Genomic DNA, 20,746 nt, shown 5'->3' with positions numbered 1-20,746 from the left:
GGATTTCTTGCGGGCTCACAGCCTACTGGTCGACCTGCCAAGGAAGAGACTGGTCCACGCCGAGACCTTTCAAACGTTCCCCCTGGGTGCAGCCCAGTTGCCAGCCCCTCACCTTGGCTCCATCACGCTGTCCAGCAACGACTTCACCAGGGTCCTGGCGGATTTCCCATCGGTTCTGGCACCACAGTTCATGGCAGCCAAGCCCCGACACGGCGTACAGCACCACATCCTGACCCAGGGACCACCCCTCCATGCCCGCGCTCGGCGGCTTCCCCCGGACAAGCTCCGACTGGCGAAGGAGGAGTTCAAGCGGATGGAGGAATTGGGGATCATTCGGCGGTCCGACAGCCCATGGGCCTCCCCCCTGCACATGGTGCCCAAGGCGACAGGGGGCTGGAGACCGTGCGGCGACTACCGCAGGCTGAACGAGGCTACAACACCGGACCGCTACCCTGTGCCATACATTCAGGACTTTGCAGCAAACCTGCACGGCGCGCGGATCTTCTCCAAGGTAGACCTCATCAGCGGATACCATCAAATCCCGATGCATCCGGACGACGTCCCCAAAACGGCTCTCATCACCCCGTTCGGCCTTTTTGAGTTCCTCCGCATGCCGTTCGGCCTGAAGAATGCCGCACAGACGTTCCAGCGGTTGATGGACGCGGTGGGACGCAACCTGGACTTTGCATTCATCTATTTGGACGACATCCTCATAGCCAGCAGCTGTCGTCAGGAGCATCTGTCCCACCTCCGACAACTCTTTGCCCGGCTGAGTGACTATGGTCTAACGATCAACCTGGCCAAATGCCAGTTCGGGCTCGACACCATTGACTTCCTGGGCCACAGGATTACCACAAACGGGGCAACCCCTCTGCCCGCTAAGGTAGATGCGGTCCACCATTTCCCCTGACCCACCACGATCAAAGGCCTCCAGGAATTCGTAGGTATGGTCAATTTCTACCACCGCTTCCTCCCTTCAGCTGCCCGGATCATGCGCCCCCTGTTCGCCTTGCTGTCCGGTCCGGGCAAGGACATTACCTGGGACGAGGTGTCCGCCGCCGCTTTCATTCAAACGAAGGATGCCTTGGCGAATGCCGCGATGCTAGTGCACCCCAGAATAGACGTCCCTACCGCCCTCACGGTGGACGCATCTAACACGGCAGTCGGTGGGGTACTGGAGCAGCTCATTGCGGGCCGCTGGCAACCTCTGGCGTTTTTCAGCAAACACCTGCGGCCACCCGAGCTCAAATACAGTGCTTTCGACCGGGAGCTGTTGGCGCTATACCTGGCAATCCGGCATTTCAGGTACTTCTTAGAAAGTAGGCCCTTCACCGCGTTCACGGACCACAAGCCGCTTACCTTTACATTCACAAAGGTGTCCGATCCCTGGTCGTCCCGCCAGCAGCGCCATCTGTCCTACATCTCTGAATACACGACGGACGTCCGACACGTCTCGGGTAAGGACAATGTTGTGGCGGATGCGCTCTCTCGCCCTAACACTCACGCCTTTTCCCAAGGGGTAAACTTTGAGGCACTGGCTGAGGCACAGCTGGCAGATGAGGAGATCCCGTGTTACAGAACCGCAGTCTCCGGTTTGCAGCTCCAGGACCTCCCCGTAGGCCCAGGTGAGAGGACCCTACTCTGTGACGTCGCCATTGGCCAGCCCCGTCCCGTTGTCCCGGCACCTTGGCGACGACATGTGTTCGACTCCATTCATAACTTGGCCCACCCCTCCATCCGCACTACCGTCCGGATGGTCTCCAGCAGGTTCGTTTGGCACGGACTCCGCAAGCAGGTCCGTGACTGGGCCAGAACGTGCATGCACTGCCAGATGGCCAAGGTGCAGCGACACACCAAGGCCCCGCCGCAGCAGTTCCACCCCACCCATCAGCGTTTCGACCACATTCATGTGGATATCGTGGGCCCCCTGCCAGTGTCGCGCGGGGCGCGGCACCTCCTCACTATCGTGGACCGGTTCACAAGATGGCCAGAAGCGGTCCCACTCACCGACACCACCTCCGAATCTTGCGCCCGGGCGCTGATCGCCACCTGGGTGTCCCGCTTTGGTGTCCCGGCCCACATTACCTCCGACAGAGGCGCCCAGTTCACCTCCAGCCTCTGGTCAACGATGGCCAACCTGTTGGGGACTCAGCTGCACCACACCACTGCCTACCACCCACAGTTGAACGGACTGGTGGAGCGTTTCCACCGCCACCTGAAGTCGGCTCTCATGGCCCGCCTGCGAGGAGCTAACTGGGCGGACGAGCTTCCCTGGGTCCTACTCGGTGTCCGCACGGCGCCCAAAGACGATCTGCACGCTTCGTCGGCCGAGTTGGTGTACGGTGCGCCCCTGGTCGTTCATACCAGCCCCAAGGGGGCGAGAGGAAGAACCCGCAGCGGTCCTGGGCAGACTACGCGAGAGACTCGGTGCCCTGGCCTCCATACCCACTTCACAGCATGGGCAGCACCCGACCTGCGTACCCAAAGATCTGCAGAACTGTAAGTTTGTGTTTGTACGACGGGGTGGGCATCGGCCACCGCTGCAACGGCCCTACGAGGGGCCGTTTACGGTGATCAGAAACGACGGGTCCACGTTCGTGCTGGACGTTGGGGGGAGAGAGGAGGTTTTCACGGTGGACCGACTCAAACCGGGCCATGTGGACTTGGCGCAACCGGTCGAGTTTCCGGCACCGCGGCGCAGAGGCCGACCTCCCAAACAGGGCCCGGCCCAGACTGTGGACATTGGGGGGTGTACCACCGGTTCTGGGGGGCGGGGGGGGGTTATGTGGCGACCCAATTACTAGCTCACTCGAACCGGCTGACAATTAGCCAGAGCCAGAGACAAAGGGAGATAGCCTCAAGGGGTTTCAGTTACGTGCCTCTCGAAGTATCGAGTGGGGGAGACAGGCTTTAAAGCAAGACTGTGTTTTTGGAAATAAACTGATTCTGTGTTTGCAGTTTATCGACTCCGTGTTGTAATTTCAGCGCTGCGCGTAGCACTCCGCTACAGTATACTTATTTATTCAGTAAGTTATGGGTCAAAGTATTTGGTGAGTACATTTCTAACTTTTCTGGCTTCAGTCTCGTTGCCGTCTGTTCTGAAATTGTTAGGTTGCGTTCAAGAAAACAATGAAATGGCGCGCTGCCGTCACCATCTGTTCCGGCACATCATGACAGTGGTTTTAGATTTCTCCGGTTACCCCGTCCACACTGCTCCGGCCAATCCGGCGTTTTCAACATTACACACTCTAGAGGACGTTTTAGAAAAGCTCCGTTTTCGGGGGAGGAAAACGCCGTTTCAGTGTGGACGGAGGGTCAAAACGAAGAGAAAAAGCTTCGGTTACGGATTTATTTGGTCTAGTGTGGACATAGCCTGAGAAAGCTCTGACTCCTTGCTACATTGCTGAGCCCCATCACCCCCCCCCCCCGCCCCGTGCTCCGCTGACTTACCGCGGGCCCAGCTGACAGGGTGCAGGTGTCTCCACAGGGCGCCGGTGCGGGCCACGCGAGCCCAGCGCGTGTTGACCTGTCGGGACCGGCACAGCTCGCGGGGATTCAGGTACCCCAGAATCTTCAGCAACAGCTCTGGGGGCAGCTGGGACACATGCGTGTTGTTCACCTCAGGCTGGGGATCTGGGTGAGAGACAGGGACAGTCAGCTAGGCCGACCCAAACCTACAAGCCAATCATCCCCCCACCAGTCTGACCCTGGGCTGAGACCCACAGGATCTTCTCGGTACACCGACAAATGTAGCCCACCTCCCTCGGTCGCACAGCTCGACCCCACAGACAACTGTGTAATGAGACCTCAGGCCCAGTGGCCTGACTGTGCGGGCACCAGTCCTGGGTCACCAACTTCCCACAAGAGTCAACCCTCCACAAAGCTGCACTCCCTCACTCTCACCGCCCCTCCCACAAGCAGCACTCCCTTCCTCACTGCCCCTCCTACAGCGCAGTTCCCTCCTACAGCACAGAGCTCCCTCCTCTATGCCCCTCCCATAGTGCAGCACTCCCTCAACGCCCCTCCTACAGCACGGAGTTCCCTCCTCACCGCCCCTCACACAGCACAGAGCTCCCTCCTCACCGTCCCTCCAACAGCACAGCACTCCCTCCTCACCGCCCCTCACACAGCACAGAGCTCCCTCCTCACTGTCCCTCCAACAGCACAGCACTCCCTCCTCGCCATCCCTCCCACAAGCACACAACTCCCTCCTCACCGTCCCTCCCACAGCGCAGAGCTCCCTCCTCACCGCCCCTCCCACAGCACACAACTCCCTCCTCACCACCCCTCCCACAGCACACAACTCCCTCCTCATTGCCCCTCCCGCAGCACAGAGCTCCCTCACCACCCCTCCCACAGCACAGAGCTCCCTCCTTGCCGCCCCAGCACAGAGCTCCCTCCTCGCTGCCCCAGCACAGAGCTCCCTCCTCGCTGCCCCTCCCACAACACACAACTCCCTCCTCACCGCCCCTCCCACAGCACAGAGCTCCCTCCTCACCGCCACTTCCACAGCACACAACTCCCTCCTCACCACCCCTCCCACAGCACACAACTCCCTCCTCACCGCCCCTCCCACAGCACAGAGCTCCCTCCTCACCGCCACTTCCACAGCACACAACTCCCTCCTCACCACCCCTCCCACAGCACACAACTCCCTCCTCGCCGTCCCTCCCACAGCAGACAACTCCCTCCTCGCCGCCCCTCCCACAGCACACAACTCCCTCCTCGCCGCCCCTCCTACAGCACACAACTCCCTCCTCGCCACCCCTCCTACAGCACACAACTCCCTCCTCACCACCCCTCCCACAGCACAGAGCTCCCTCACCACCCTTCCCACAGCACAGAGCTCCCTCCCTGGGCAGCCACTGTACCTTTCCGTGCCTTCTTGCCAGGAGCGTTCTTGGGCAGTTTGGCCTCCTGAGACTGGCCCCAGAGGGGCAGCTCAGTCGGTACGTGGACGGGGTCGACCTGACCCTGTGAGCGATGCTGGGCTATCACCTTCGTCTTAATGTCCTTCAGCTCCTCGTAGGTGAAGTACTCCATCAGTAGCGGCTGGAAAACCTGACGCCCGGGCAGTGAGAGAGAAATGCTGAGGTGATGCAGAGGTGTGGAAAAGAGGTGGGGAGGGGGCTGCGGACGGGGGAGGCTGACGCGGGGGGGTTGGGAGGCGAACTGGGTGGAAATGTTATGATAGTTGTGGTGCATTTTAATATGCCGGTAGAATGGGAAATCAGATTGGTGCCGATCGCAAGAATTTGTAGATTGACTATGAAATGTAATTTTAGAGCAGCTTGTGGTTGAGCCCACTAGGGGATCAGCTATTCTGAATTGGGTGACCCAGAATTGATTAGGGAGCTTAACGTAAAAGAACCCTTAGGAAGCAAGGTCATGATGTGACAGAATTCACCCTGCAACTTGAGAGGGAAAAGATAGAGTCAGTATTGCAGTGGAGTCAAGGAAATTACAGATGGGTGAGAGGGGAGCTGGCAAAGTTGACTGGAAGGGGACGCTGGCAGGGATGACAGCAGGGTAGCAATGTCAGGAGTTTCTGGGAGCAACTCAGAAGGCGTGGTGATAAGGAAAATCAACACACATAAAAGCCGAAGAGAAGAGTAAAAATTTGAGGGAAAAGATTAAGTATGAAAATAAGTGAGTTAATAATATCAAAGAAGATACCAAAAGATTTTCAGATGCATAAAGAATAAAAGAGAGGTGAGAGTGGATATCAGAATGCTGAAGAATGACACTGGAGAAGTAGTAATGGGGAACAAGGAAATGGCAGACAAAATGAATGAGTGTTTTGCATCAGTCTTTACTGTGGAAGATGCTAGCAGGATGCTGGAAGCTCGAGAGTGTTAGGGGTCAGAAGTAAATGAAGTTGCTATTATTAGGATATCCAGTACGGCCTCCTTTATATTGGTGAGACCTGACATAGGTTGAGAGACCACTTCACTGAGCACCTACGCTCTATCTGCCAGAAAACGGGGTATTTCCTGGTAGCCACACATTTTTCTCGAATTTCTGGTAATCTCCCCCACTTTTCCACTACCATTCCCCATTCCTATTTCCCTTTCTCACCTTCTCTCCTTTCCTGCCCATCTCCCCCTTCCCCTTGGGTCCTCTCCTATCAGATTCCCCCTTCCCCAGCCTTTTATCTCTTCCACCAATCAACTTCCCAGCTCCTTACTTCGCCCCTTTTCCCTTCCTGGTTTCGCCTATCTCCTGCCACCTTGTACTTCTTACCCCAAACCCCCCGCATCTTCTTATTCCGACTTCTCATCTTTCTTCCAGTCCTGATGAAGGGCTCTTGGCCAAAAACTGCAATGGTTTACTCTTTTCCATAGACAATGCCTACCCTGCTGAGCTTCTCCAGCACGCTGTGTGTACTGCACCAGGTAGGTGACCTGACCGCAGTTGTTGGAGTCGATGAGGATTCGGGTATTTAGAGGCAGATGGTAAAATAGGCCGAAGTCAGCATGGTTTCCTTAGGGGAAGATCTTACCTAAAAAATCTGTTGGAATTCTTTGAGGAGATAACAGGAAGGATTGATGGAATTTGTGTGCTCGTATTTTCAGAAAGCTTTTGACAAGGTGCCACACGAGGCTGCTTAGCAAGATAAGAGCCCAGGGTATTGCAGATAAGATACTAACATGGATAGAGCATTGGATGATTGGCAGGAGGCAGAGAGTGGGAATAAAGGGAGTCTTTCCTGATTGGCTGCTGGTGACTAGTGGTGTTCTGCAGATATTGGTGTTGGGACCAATTATTTCTACATTGTATGTCAATGGTTTGAATGATGGAATTGATGGCTATTTGGTCAAGTTTGCCGGCAATAAGACTGCTGGAGGGGCAGGTAGTGGTGAGAAGCAGGGAGGCTGCAGAAGGACTACGATAGATTAGGAGAACGAGCAAGAAGTGGCAGATGGAACAGTATCGGGATGAGTATGGGCATGCACTTTGGTAGAAAAATAAAAGTGTGGACTATATTCCAAATATTGAGAAAATTCAAATATCTGAGCGGCAAAGGGACTTGGGAACCCTTGTGCAGAATTCCCTAAAAGTTAAATGTTAAAATTCAATGTTAAAAATGTAATGTTAACATGCATTTCAAGACTCCAATATATAAAAAATGATGTAATGTTGAGGCTTTATAAGACAACAGTGAGGCCTCACTTGGGGTATTGTGAGCAGCACCCTTATGTAAGAAAGATTGTGGAACGCAGCAGGCCAGGCAGCATCTATAGGAAGAAGTACAGTCAATGTTTCGGGCCGAGACCCTTCGTCAGGACTAACTGAAATAAGAGATAGTAACAGATTTGAAGGGAGGAGGGGGACATCCGAAATGATAGGAGAAGACGGGAGGAGGAGGGATGAAGCTAAGAGCTGGAAAGTTGATTGGCAAAAGGGATACAAGGCTGGAGAAAGGAGAGGATCATGGGATAGGAGGCCTAGGGAGAAAGGGGGAGGGGAGCACCAGAGGGAGATGGGGAGCAGGCAAGGAGTGATTGTGAGAGAGGCAGAGAGAAAAAAGAGAAAAAAAGGGGGAATAATAAACAGCTAGCTAAATAAATAAATAGATCGCTAGATAGATAAATAAATCAGGGATGGAGTAAGAAGGGGAGGGGGGCATTAATGAACGAAAGTTAGAGAAATCAATGTTCATGCCATTCATGCCTGGCTTGCTGTGTTTCACCAGCATTTTGTGTGTGTTGCTTGAATTCCAGCATCTGCAGATTTCCTCGTGTTTGCGTAAGAAAGGATGTGCTGACACTGGAGAGGGTTCAGAGGAGGTTCGGGAGAATGATTCCAGGAATAAAAGATTTAACATACGAGGAGCCTTTGATGCCTCTGGGCCTGTACTCGCTGGAATTTAGAAGAATGAGCGGGGTTTCTTTGAAAACTATCTAGAGTGGATGTGGAGAGGATGCTTCCAAAAATGAGGATGTGTAGGACAAAAGGGCACAACCTCAGAATAGAGGGAAGTCCATTAGAACGGAGATGAGGAGGAATATCTTAAGCCAGATGGAAGTGAATCTGTGGAATTTGTTGTCACAGGCTCTGCGAAGGCGGTTATGGCAAAGGCTGACAGTTCTTGATAAGTTGGGGCATGATAGGTTACAGCGAGAAGGCAGGAGAATGGGGTTGAGAGGGAAATGCACTAGCCATTTCCCTCTTGATGGCTGAATTCTGCCCCTAGGAATTACAGTCTTATTGGTAGCTCAGTGTGAGTCTACTAGACAGGTATATGGACAGGTGGGGGGTTATATGGGAAGCAGGGATTAAGGGTCAGCACAACATTGTTCAGTGTGTGGGTCACTGTTCCTAGACATCAGTTGTGGGCAGGGAATTACCTCCTCCTCTTCCTTCATGTGAGGGATGAACTCTTTGGTGAAGGCGTCGAGCCGTTCCTTCAGCTGCCGGCTGTAATTCAGCTGCTCATATTCATTCTGGGAGGGCAGATGGAGGTACAGAGAAAGAGACATCAGTCACAGGCAACTTGCTTGTCCCTGACAACTCTGCTCAAGTCACACACACATTCACAGTCCATAAATATCCCGATCAACGTCCTGTCGACACCACCGCTTCTCATCGTCCGCTAGACACCCCGATCAACGTCCTGTCCTCGACACCACTGCATCTCATCATCCACTAGACACCCCGATCAACGTCCTGTCCTCGACACCACTGCTTCTCATCATCCACTAGACACCCCGATCAACGTCCTGTCGACACCACCGCTTCTCATCGTCCGCTAGCACCCCAATCAACGTCCTGTCGACACCACCCGCTTCTCATCGTCCGCTAGCACCCCAATCAACGTCCTGTCCTCGACACCACCGCTTCTCATTGTCCGCTAGACACCCCGATCAACGTCCTGTCGACACCACCGCTTCTCATCGTCCGCTAGACACCCCGATCAAAGTCCTGTCGACACCACCGCTTCTCATCGTCCGCTAGACACCCCGATCAACGTCTTGTCCACACCACCGCTTCTCATCGTCCGCTAGCACCCCAATCAACGTCCTGTCGACACCACCGCTTCTCATCGTCCGCTAGCACCCCAATCAACGTCCTGTCCTCGACACCACCGCTTCTCATCGTCCGCTAGACACCCCGATCAACGTCCTGCCCTCAACACCACCGCTTCTCATCGTCCGCTAGACACCCCAATCAACGTCCTGTCCTCGACACCACCGCTTCTCATCGTCCGCTAGACACCCCGATCAACGTCCTGTCCTCGACACCACCGCTTCTCATCGTCCGCTAGCACCCCGATCAACGTCCTGTCCTCGACACCACTGCTTCTCATCGTCCGCTAGACACCCCAATCAACATCCTGTCCTCGACACCACCGCTTCTCATCGTCCGCTAGACACCCCAATCAACGTCCTGTCCTCGACACCACCGCTTCTCATCGTCCGCTAGACACCCCGATCAACGTCCTGTCGACACCACCGCTTCTCATCGTCCGCTAGACACCCCAATCAACGTCCTGTCCTCGACACCACCCGCTTCTCATTGTCCGCTAGACACCCCAATCAACGTCCTGTCCTCGACACCACCGCTTCTCATCGTCCGCTAGACACCCCGATCAACGTCCTGTCGACACCACCGCTTCTCATCGTCCGCTAGACACCCCGATCAACGTCCTGTCCTCGACACCACTGCTTCTCATCGTCCGCTAGACACCCCGATCAACGTCCTGTCCTCGACACCACCGCTTCTCATCGTCCGCTAGACACCCCAATCAACGTCCTGTCGACACCACCGCTTCTCATCGTCCGCTAGACACCCCGATCAACGTCCTGTCCTCGACACCACCGCTTCTCATCGTCCGCTAGACACCCCAATCAACGTCCTGTCCTCGACACCACTGCTTCTCATCGTCCGCTAGCACCCCAATCAACGTCCTGTCGACACCACCGCTTCTCATCGTCCACTAGACACCCCAATCAACGTCCTGTCCTCGACACCACCGCTTCTCATCGTCCGCTAGACACCCCGATCAACGTCCTGTCCTCGACACCACCGCTTCTCATCGTCCGCTAGACACCCCAATCAACGTCCTGTCCTCGACACCACCGCTTCTCATCATCCGCTAGACACCCCGATCAACGTCCTGTCGACACCACCGCTTCTCATCGTCCGCTAGACACCCCGATCAACGTCCTGTCCTCGACACCACCGCTTCTCATCGTCCGCTAGACACCCCAATCAACGTCCTGTCCTCGACACCACCGCTTCTCATCGTCCGCTAGACACCCCGATCAACGTCCTGTCGACACCACCGCTTCTCATCGTCCGCTAGACACCCCAATCAACGTCCTGTCCTCGACACCACCGCTTCTCATCGTCCGCTAGACACCCCGATCAACGTCCTGTCGACACCACCGCTTCTCATCGTCCGCTAGACACCCCAATCAACGTCCTGTCCTCGACACCACCGCTTCTCATCGTCCGCTAGACACCCCGATCAACGTCCTGTCCTCGACACCACCGCTTCTCATCGTCCGCTAGACACCCCGATCAACGTCCTGTCCTCGACACCACCGCTTCTCATCGTCCGCTAGACACCCCGATCAACGTCCTGTCGACACCACCGCTTCTCATCGTCCGCTAGCACCCCAATCAACGTCCTGTCGACACCACCGCTTCTCATCGTCCGCTAGACACCCCAATCAACGTCCTGTCCTCGACACCACCGCTTCTCATCGTCCGCTAGACACCCCGATCAACGTCCTGTCCTCGACACCACCGCTTCTCATCGTCCGCTAGACACCCCCGATCAACGTCCTGTCCTCGACACCACCGCTTCTCATCGTCCGCTAGACACCCCGATCAACGTCCTGTCCTCGACACCACCGCTTCTCATCGTCCGCTAGACACCCCGATCAACGTCCTGTCCTCGACACCACTGCTTCTCATCGTCCGCTAGACACCCCAATCAACGTCCTGTCGACACCACCGCTTCTCATCGTCCGCTAGACACCCCGATCAACGTCCTGTCGACACCACCGCTTCTCATCGTCCGCTAGCACGCCAATCAACGTCCTGTCCTCAACACCACTGCTTCTCATCGTCCGCTAGCACCCCAATCAACGTCCTGTCGACACCACCGCTTCTCATCGTCCGCTAGCACCCCAATCAACGTCCTGTCGACACCACCGCTTCTCATCGTCCGCTAGCACCCCAATCAACGTCCTGTCCTCGACACCACCGCTTCTCATCGTCTGCTAGCACCCCGATCAACGTCCTGTCGACACCACCGCTTCTCATCATCCGCTAGACACCCCGATCAACGTCCTGTCCTCGACACCACTGCTTCTCATCGTCCGCTAGACACCCCAATCAACGTCCTGTCGACACCACCGCTTCTCATCGTCCGCTAGACACCCCGATCAAAGTCCTGTCCTCGACACCACTGCTTCTCATCGTCCGCTAGCACCCCGATCAACGTCCTGTCGACACCACCGCTTCTCATCGTCCGCTAGACACCCCGATCAACGTCCTGTCGACACCACCGCTTCTCATCGTCCGCTAGCACCCCAATCAACGTCCTGTCGACACCACCGCTTCTCATCGTCCGCTAGACACCCCAATCAACGTCCTGTCCTCGACACCACCGCTTCTCATCGTCCGCTAGACACCCCGATCAACGTCCTGTCCTCGACACCACCGCTTCTCATCGTCCGCTAGACACCCCAATCAACGTCCTGTCCTCGACACCACCGCTTCTCATCGTCCGCTAGACACCCCGATCAACGTCCTGTCCTCGACACCACCGCTTCTCATCGTCCGCTAGACACCCCGATCAACGTCCTGTCCTCGACACCACTGCTTCTCATCGTCCGCTAGACACCCCAATCAACGTCCTGTCGACACCACCGCTTCTCATCGTCCGCTAGACACCCTGATCAACGTCCTGTCGACACCACCGCTTCTCATCGTCCGCTAGCACCCCAATCAACGTCCTGTCGACACCACCGCTTCTCATCGTCCGCTAGCACCCCAATCAACGTCCTGTCCTCGACACCACCGCTTCTCATCGTCTGCTAGCACCCCGATCAACGTCCTGTCGACACCACCGCTTCTCATCGTCCGCTAGACACCCCGATTAACGTCCTGTCCTCGACACCACCGCTTCTCATCGTCCGCTAGACACCCCAATCAACGTCCTGTCCTCGACACCACTGCTTCTCATCGTCCGCTAGCACCCCAATCAACGTCCTGTCGACACCACCGCTTCTCATCGTCCGCTAGACACCCCGATCAACGTCCTGTCCTCGACACCACCGCTTCTCATCGTCCGCTAGACACCCCAATCAACGTCCTGTCCTCGACACCACTGCTTCTCATCGTCCGCTAGCACCCCAATCAACGTCCTGTCCTCGACACCACCGCTTCTCATCGTCCGCTAGACACCCCGATCAACGTCCTGTCCTCGACACCACTGCTTCTCATCGTCCGCTAGCACCCCGATCAACGTCCTGTCCTCGACACCACCGCTTCTCATCGTCCGCTACCACCCCAATCCACAACCCCTCCTCCACAGCTCCGTTCCTCACTTCCCACACACTTTTACAGTCCGTTAACACCACAATCCACTGTCCTGTCCCAACACCAATGCTCCTCATGTCCCACAAACAAGACAGAATCTGCAGATACTGGAAATCCAAGGAACACACTAAAAAATTCTGGAGGAACTCCACAGACCAGGCAGCATCTATGGAAGAGAGTACAGTCGAACTTTCAGGCCAAGACCCTTTGGCAGGACTGGAGAAAAACAGATGAGAAGTAGATTTAAAAGTTGGGAGGGACAGAGAAACACAAGTTGATAGGTGAAACCAGGAGGAGGAGGGGTGAAGTAAAGAGCTGGGAAGTTGATTGGTGAAAGAGATACAGTGCTGGAGAAGGGCTGTCAGATAGGTGGGAATAGGCAGCCACAGAAAAAAAGAGGGGAGGAGCAACAGAGGGAGGTGATGGACAGGCAAGGAGATAAGGTAAGAGAGCGAAAAAAGGGTGAAGACTGAGGAAGGAGAGGGCAGAGGGGGAGTTACCAGAAGTTCAAGAAATCGATGCTCATGTCATCAGGCCTGACAGCTCTGTTCCTAACATCCCACACACTCTCACAGTCCGTTAACACCCCAATCCACCGTCCAGTCCCCTACACCTCTGTACCTCACGTCCCATACTCTCATCGTCCATTAACACCCCAATCCACCGTCCAGTCCCCTACACCTCTGTACCTCACGTCCCATACTCTCATCGTCCATTAACACCCCAATCCACCGTCCAGTCCCCTACACCTCTGTACCTCACGTCCCACACACTCTCACTGTCCGTTAACACCCCAATCCACCGTCCAGTCCCCTACACCTCTGTTCCTCACGTCCCACACCCTCTGACTGTCCGTTAACACCCCAATCCACCGTCCAGTCCCCTACACCTCTGTTCCTCACGTCCCATACTCTGTCCGTTAACACCCCAATCCACCGTCCAGTCCCCTGCACCTCTGTACCTCACGTCCCACACACTCTCACAGTCCGTTAACACCCCAATCCACCGTCCAGTCCCCTACACCTCTGTACCTCACGTCCCACACACTCTCACTGTCCGTTAACACCCCAATCCACCGTCCAGTCCCGACACCTCTGTACCTCACGTCCCATACTCTCACAGTCCGTTAACACCCCAATCCACCGTCCAGTCCCCTACACCTCTGTACCTCACGTCCCATACTCTCACTGTCCGTTAACACCCCAATCCACCGTCCAATCCCCTTCACCTCTGTTCCTCACGTCCCATACTCTCACAGTCCGTTAACACCCCAATCCACCGTCCAGTCCCCTACACCTCTGTTCCTCACGTCCCATACTCTCAGTCCGTTAAGACCCCAATCCACCGTCCAGTCCCCTACACCTCTGTTCCTCACGTCCCATACTCTCAGTCCGTTAACACCCCAATCCACCGTCCAGTCCCGACACCTCTGTACCTCACGTCCCATACTCTCACTGTCCGTTAACACCCCGATCCACCGTCCAATCCCCTTCACCTCTGTTCCTCACGTCCCATACTCTCACAGTCCGTTAACACCCCAATCCACCGTCCAATCCCCTTCACCTCTGTTCCTCACGTCCCATACTCTCACTGTCCGTTAACACCCCAATCCACCGTCCAGTCCCGACAGCTCCATTCATGTCGCACAGACTTCCAGTCTCTCTCTCCTCTCCCCCTGAAACCCCGTCTCTGCTCTCCATCACCTTGATGTTCTTGAGGCCCTTCTCAAAGAGCCGTAACATGTCTGACAGCTTGTTGTCAGAGTGTACGGTGGAGACGGAGCTGTTGCGGACGGAGAGGGCTCGCAGCCGCTGCTGCAGCTCCTCCATGATGCACTCATTCTCGATCTGCTCGTGGGACTTGAACTCGGTGAAGGTGGCGTACAGCGAGGTGAGCAGGGCCTGGAAGTCCCGACTGTTGGAGAAGTTGGTCTTGGATAACTAAAGGGGTGGGGAGGGGAAGAGAGGGAATGGGAGTTAGTACCACTGGCAACCTAACATCACAAGGCCAGAGGACACAGTATCTTCAGGAAATCAACATTGCTTAATGCAATTTCCTGTACACAATTCTAAAGGGGAACAAAATGCTTGTTTCTCCGGATCTGAAGCAACACCAAAAAACACACACAATATAAACACATAATATATCTTACACACATAGATTAACTATATGTCCATAGAGTGGTGCTAGGCTCTGGAGTGTCTGTACACAAAGTAGTGGTTGGGGGTGTGGAGTTGCAGGTTAGTGGGTGGAGGTCTTAATCAGCCTCACTGCCTGGGGAAAGTAACTGTTTTTGAGTCTGGTCCCGGTGTAGATGCTACGTAGCCTCCTCCCTGATGGGAGTAGGACAAGTAGTCCATGAGCAGGGTGGGCGGGATCCTTCGTGATGAAGGGCAGGAGCAGATTACTGTAATGTGGCAACGACGACCATCCTCGAGAGTCCGGACGTCTCCTCTGTCACACCGGGAGGTCAGAGGCTGCAGATTCCGGCCCAACCCAGCAGCGATCTCTGCATCCATTCAACTCGCCACTGAAATACTCCTCCGTTCAGTCTCAATTCTTCAGCCCGTCATAACACCAGCACTTCCTTCCTTTATACCCAGTGCGGACTACTTTCTGAAAAGTGGTTCTGTTTGATAACATTCATTACAGCTGAGCCGAATTGGAAATGTTGGGTATGGGCTGAATTGAGGTGCTGGGGCACCGGCCCGAGAGCATACCGAACCAGCCCAGCACTCAGGTCCAAGAGCAAGGAAAGACGGGAGGCTTGAACGATTTAAGCTCTGGCCAGATTGAAAAGTTCAGGGCGAGGACTGGGCTGGTTCGATCGCTGCACCGTGTCTCTGTAATGAAATACAGCTGTGACCCGCGATTATCACAGCATGAACTCACTCCAGTTCTCAATGCTACTTGCTAACTTTTATTTTTTGCCCGTTTTCTTTCTGCACAATGGGACGATTTTTTTTAATGAGTTCTACTGGGTTTCTTTGTTTTGTAGCTGCCTATAAGATTAGATTATTCAACTTTATTGTCATTGTGCCGAGTACAGATAAAAAGCCAATAAAATACAATTAGCATCTAGCCAGAAGTGCAAAAGAATAGTGTTATTTACAAAATATCTGCAAATAACAAGTAAGTGCTATAGCACACAAATATAAAAGTACTGAGACAGTACAATATGGGTGCGATACTGTTTAACGCTGTGATGTGAGGTTCAGCAGGGTCACAGCCTCAGGGAAGAAGCTCATCCTGAGCCTGCTGGTACGGGAGCGGAGGCTCCTGTAGCACCTACCGGATGGGAGGAGAGTAAAAAGTCCATGGTTAGGGTGAGATGCATCCTTGATAATGCTTTTCGCCCTGACAAAGGTCAAGATGTATTAAGCAGACATACTTTGATAATAAATGTACCTTCAACTTTGAGTCCTGCCATCTAATTACCCGTTCAGGAGTACCTGTAAATTTACAATCTATAGATTTGCTGATGATACAAGCATTGTTAATAGAATCTGAAATGGAGATGAGAGGGCGTACAGGAGCGAGGTAGGCCAACTAGTGGAGTGGTGTCGCAGCAACAACCTGGCACTTAACATCAGTAAGACGAAAGAGCTGGCTGTGGACTTCAGGAAGGGTAAGATGAAGGAACACATACCAATCCTCACAGAGGGATCAGAAGTGGACAGAGTGAGCAGTTTCAAGTCCCTGGGTGTCAAGATCTCTGAGGATCTAACCTGGTTACAACATATCGATGAAGTTATAAAGAACGCAAGACAGCCACTATATATCATTAGGAGTTTGAAGAGATTTGGTGTGTCAACAAATACACTCAATAACTTCTATAGATGTACCGTGGAGAGCATTCTGACAGGCTGCATCACTGTCTGTTATTGGTGGGGGGGAGCGGGGGGGGGGGCGCGAAAGAAGCTGCAGAGGGTTGTAAATTTAGTCAGCTCCATCTTGGGTTCTAGCCTACAAAGTACCCAGGACATCTTCAAGGGGCCATGTCTCAGAAAGGCAGCGTCCATCATTAAGGAACCTCATCACCCAGGACATGCCCTTTTCTCTGTTATCATCAGGTAGGAGGTACAGAAGCCTGAAGGCACACACTCAGTGATTCAGGAACAGCTTCTTCCCCTCTGCCAGCCGATTCCTGAATGGACGTTGAACCCTTGAACACTATCTCACTTTTTTTAATATGTATTATTTCTACTTTTTGCACACTTTTTAATCTATCCAATTTGCATATACTATAATTGATTACCTCATTTATTTTTTGTTCTACATTACGTATTGCATTGAACTGCTACTGCTAAGTAAACAAATTTCCCGACACATGCCGGTGACGCCTGGATTGCCTTATGAGAATAGGTTGAGTGAACTCCGCTCTTTCTCCTTTAAGCGACGGAGGATGAGACAGGTGACCTGATAGAGGTGTATAAGATGATGAGAGGCATTGATCATGTGGATAGTCAGAGGCTTTTCCCCAGGGCTGAAATGGTTGTCACAAGAGGACACAGGTTTAAGGTGATGGGGAGTAGGTACAGAGGAGATGTCAGGGGTAAGTTTTTTTTACGCAAGAGTGGCGAGTACGTGGAATGTACCTATCCAAAAGTCTCTTAAAAGACCCTATCGTATTGGCCTCCAGCAACACGGAGCTTAGAAAAATAGAGGGCTATGGGTAAGCCTAGTGGGCCGAAGGGCCTGTATTGTGCTGTAGGTTGTCTATAATGAACCTGATTCTGATTCTCACACAGTGACAGATACCTTGCAGCCTCAGACCACTTCTGAACACTGCTCCAGAGCCACTGACACTTGATCTGCTCACTGAAGGGCAGGATTCAAACCTCATCGGACAGATGGGCTAGCAACTTATCTCTTTAATTGCTTCAGCAACAATTGAAAATGCAATCTGACCAGCATTCCGATTAAGTTTGCACTCTGAACTTTTGCTGCAACTGCCGGTGCTGCAGAGGGTAAAATTAATCCAGACTGTTGGCTTGCACGCAGGCACAGTGAGGACAGAATACTCCCGAGTCTAAATTGTACACAACTTGCACGTCTCTGTTCAGACAGAGACAGAGACATAAGACTGCAAAAGCAAATCTTTGTACAACACAAAGTAAACCAACGATCAGTTTGAGGTGGTCCACACTGTACTGTGCCGAGCTGAGGTGAGGTGAGGGTGGTGCGGGTTGGTACGGCTGTAGGGGAGTAGCTGATCCTGAACCTGGTCGCTTGGGACTTCTGGTGTCTGTACCTGTGTCGAGTTTGCACGTACCACCTGAGAGCACGTGTGTTACCCCATGTGCTCAGCAACAGACAGGATTAATGGATAATCGAATTGCTGATAATGGTCCCTGATTAGCAGATGCTGGGTGACGGGCCATGTCAGTATATTCCCAATGAGTCTGTCCTTTCCCACTGGGGTGACAGTGATGACTCTTTCCTAGATAAATGTCTCCACATAAATCCGGGATGCATTGGGGAGAGGGGCAGAGGTGAGTGGAGGGAATAGGCATGTTCCACTGATGTTGAGTGTGACGAGAACTGCAGGTTATGGGTTAAGAGTGAAAGGAGGGAAGAAGAGGAGGTGACATTTAGGGAAGGTGAGTGGAGGGAGGGTGAAACGGTGGGATAGAATCATGGAGAACTGCAGCACACAAACAGGCCCTTCAGCCCATCTCATCCATGCTGAACCATTTGGACTACCTTGTAAGACCGACCTGTACCAGGACCATATCCCCCCCCATACGCCTACCATCCATGTACATCCAAACTCCTCCTACGTGCTGAAACTGAGCTCACATGCACCATCTGTGCTGGCAGCTTGTTCCACACCTTCATGACCCTCTGAGTGAAAAAGATCCCCTCCCCAATGTTCCCCTTAAACCTTCCACCTTTCACCCTCAATCCATGACCTCTAGTCCATTCACCCAACCTCAGTGGAATACGCCTGCTTGAGTTTACCCTATTTATACCCCTCATACCTCCATCAAATCTCCTCTCCACCTTCTACGTTTTAGAAAACAAAGTCCTAACCTGTTCAATCTTTCTTTTTAACTCAGGTCCTCGAGTCCTGGCAACATCCTAGTAAATTTTACTCTGTATGCTTTCAACCTTACTTACATCTTTCCTGTAGATCGGCAAACAAAACTGCACACAAAGTAAGAGCTCACCAACTTGGAGTACAACTTCAGAATTACACCTGAACTCCTGAACTCAGTACTTTGATTTATGAAGGCCAATGTGCCAAAAGCTTTCTTTACAACCCTATCCACCTGTGACACCACTTGCAATAAACTATAGACCTGTATCCCGAGATCCCTCTGTTCTACACGCTCCTCGGTGCCCTACCGCTCACCCTCCCAAACTGCATCACCGTACACTTGTCTGCATTAAATTCCATTCTTCAGCCTATCTTTCTATTGTTCTAACCCCGCTGCAAGCTTTGACAGTTTTCCTTGCTGCCCTCTACGTGTTTACATTTACAAATTTGATGATCTAGTTAACCACGTTATCATCCAGATCACTGATATAGATTACAAACAATGGAACCAGCACTGACCCCAGTAACACACCGCTAGTCACAGGTTTCCAGTTAGAGAGGCAACCATCCACTACCACCCCCTGGCTTCTCCCACAAAGCCAGTGTCTAATCCAATTCACTGGAATGACAAGAGACTGAGTCTTCTTGTTAAATGCCTTGCTAAAGTCAATGTAGACAGCACCAACTTTCTATATATATAAAACCATATAACAATTACAGCACAGAAACAGGCCATCTCGGCCCTTCTAGTTCGTGCTGAACGCTTACTCTCACCTAGTCCCACCAACCTGCACTCAGCCCATAACCCTCCATTCCTTTCCTGTGCATATACCTATTCAATTTTACTTTAAATGACAATATCGAACCTGACTCTACCACTTCTACTGGAAGCTAATTCCACACAACTACCACTCTCTGAGTAAAGAAGTTCCCCCTCGTGTTACCCCTAAACTATGCCCCTTAACTCTCAACTCATGTCCTCTTGTTTGAATCTCCCCTACTCTCAATGGAAAAAGCCTATCCACGTCAACTCTATCTATCCCCCTCATAATTTTAAATACCTCTATCAAGTTCCCCCTCAATCTTCTACGCTCCAAAGAATAAAGACCTAACTTGTTCAACCTTTCTCTGTAAGTTAGGTGCTGAAACCCAGGTAACATTCTAGTAAATCTCCTCTGTACTCTCTCTATTTTGTTGACATCTTTCCTATAATTCCTGGTACAATTCTCAAACAATTTTTAAAGTCAATGTAAACAACACCAACTTTCCTGGTACCGTTCTCAAAAAATTTTCATAATATTGGTTAGACAGATCTATCACGTACAAAGCCATGCCAACTATCCCTAATCAGTCCTTGTCTATCCTTTAGAATATCCTCCAATAACTTTCCCACTACTGATGTCAGGCTCACCAGCCTACAAGTCCTGGTTTATTCTTTCTTAAACAGCACTGGCTATTCTCCAATGCTCCAGTGCCTCATATTCCAGTATCTGCTAGGGCCCCTGCAGTTTCTGTGCTGAGGGAACACCCGGTCAGGTCCTCGGGGGATGTTTTCACTTTAACTTGTCTGAAGACAGCAAATACCTCCTCCTCTGTAATCTGTATTGGATCCATGCCCCCACTGCGCCTGCCTCCTGAGTAAATCATGTTAAGATCTCCCCCATTTCCTTTGGCTGCACGGGAAAAGTGCAATTACAAAGGAAGTAAGGAGCTTGTGGTGTTTCAGCATGACATCGAAAACTTTAACAAACTTCAATAGATCTGTGGTGCAGAGTACATTGGCTGGTTTCATCGCAGCCTGGTATGGAAACACCAGTGCCTCCGAACGGAAAATCCTACAGCCCAGCCCATCACAGGTAAAACCCTCCCCACCATCGAACACATCTACGTGAAACGCGAGTCGCAGGAAAACAGCGTCCATCACCAGGCCTCCCACTTACCAAGCACACCTCTGCCAGAAAATTCTGTCCCAATCCACACTTGCCAGACCCTTTCTGATAGCATCAAAATTGCCCGTTCAGAATCTCAACCGCAGACTAACTCTATCCTTTTCCATAACTACCTTGGAACTAATGGCACTTCAATCAGTGTTCCTCTACACAAACTTCCGTCACCGGCCCTGTCTCAGTCCCGAATAGCAGATGA

At 52.6% G+C, this 20,746-nt stretch overlaps 1 protein-coding gene across 1 annotated transcript in view; it reads right to left on the bottom strand.

Moving 5' to 3' along the window:
• The window catches only part of fbxl5 (F-box and leucine-rich repeat protein 5), a 52,210-nt gene that overhangs the window by 30,653 nt on the left and 811 nt on the right, over positions 1-20,746 (bottom strand). Inside the window, 4 exon segments of the mRNA XM_073028629.1 lie at positions 3,451-3,633; positions 4,872-5,061; positions 8,352-8,447; positions 14,262-14,498. Of these exon segments, the coding sequence (XP_072884730.1) occupies positions 3,451-3,633; positions 4,872-5,061; positions 8,352-8,447; positions 14,262-14,498 (706 nt within the window).

This window comes from Hemitrygon akajei, chromosome 24 (genome assembly GCF_048418815.1).
Source record: "Hemitrygon akajei chromosome 24, sHemAka1.3, whole genome shotgun sequence".
Lineage (NCBI taxonomy): Eukaryota > Metazoa > Chordata > Chondrichthyes > Myliobatiformes > Dasyatidae > Hemitrygon > Hemitrygon akajei.
This window is presented reverse-complemented; position numbering and strand designations above follow the sequence as displayed.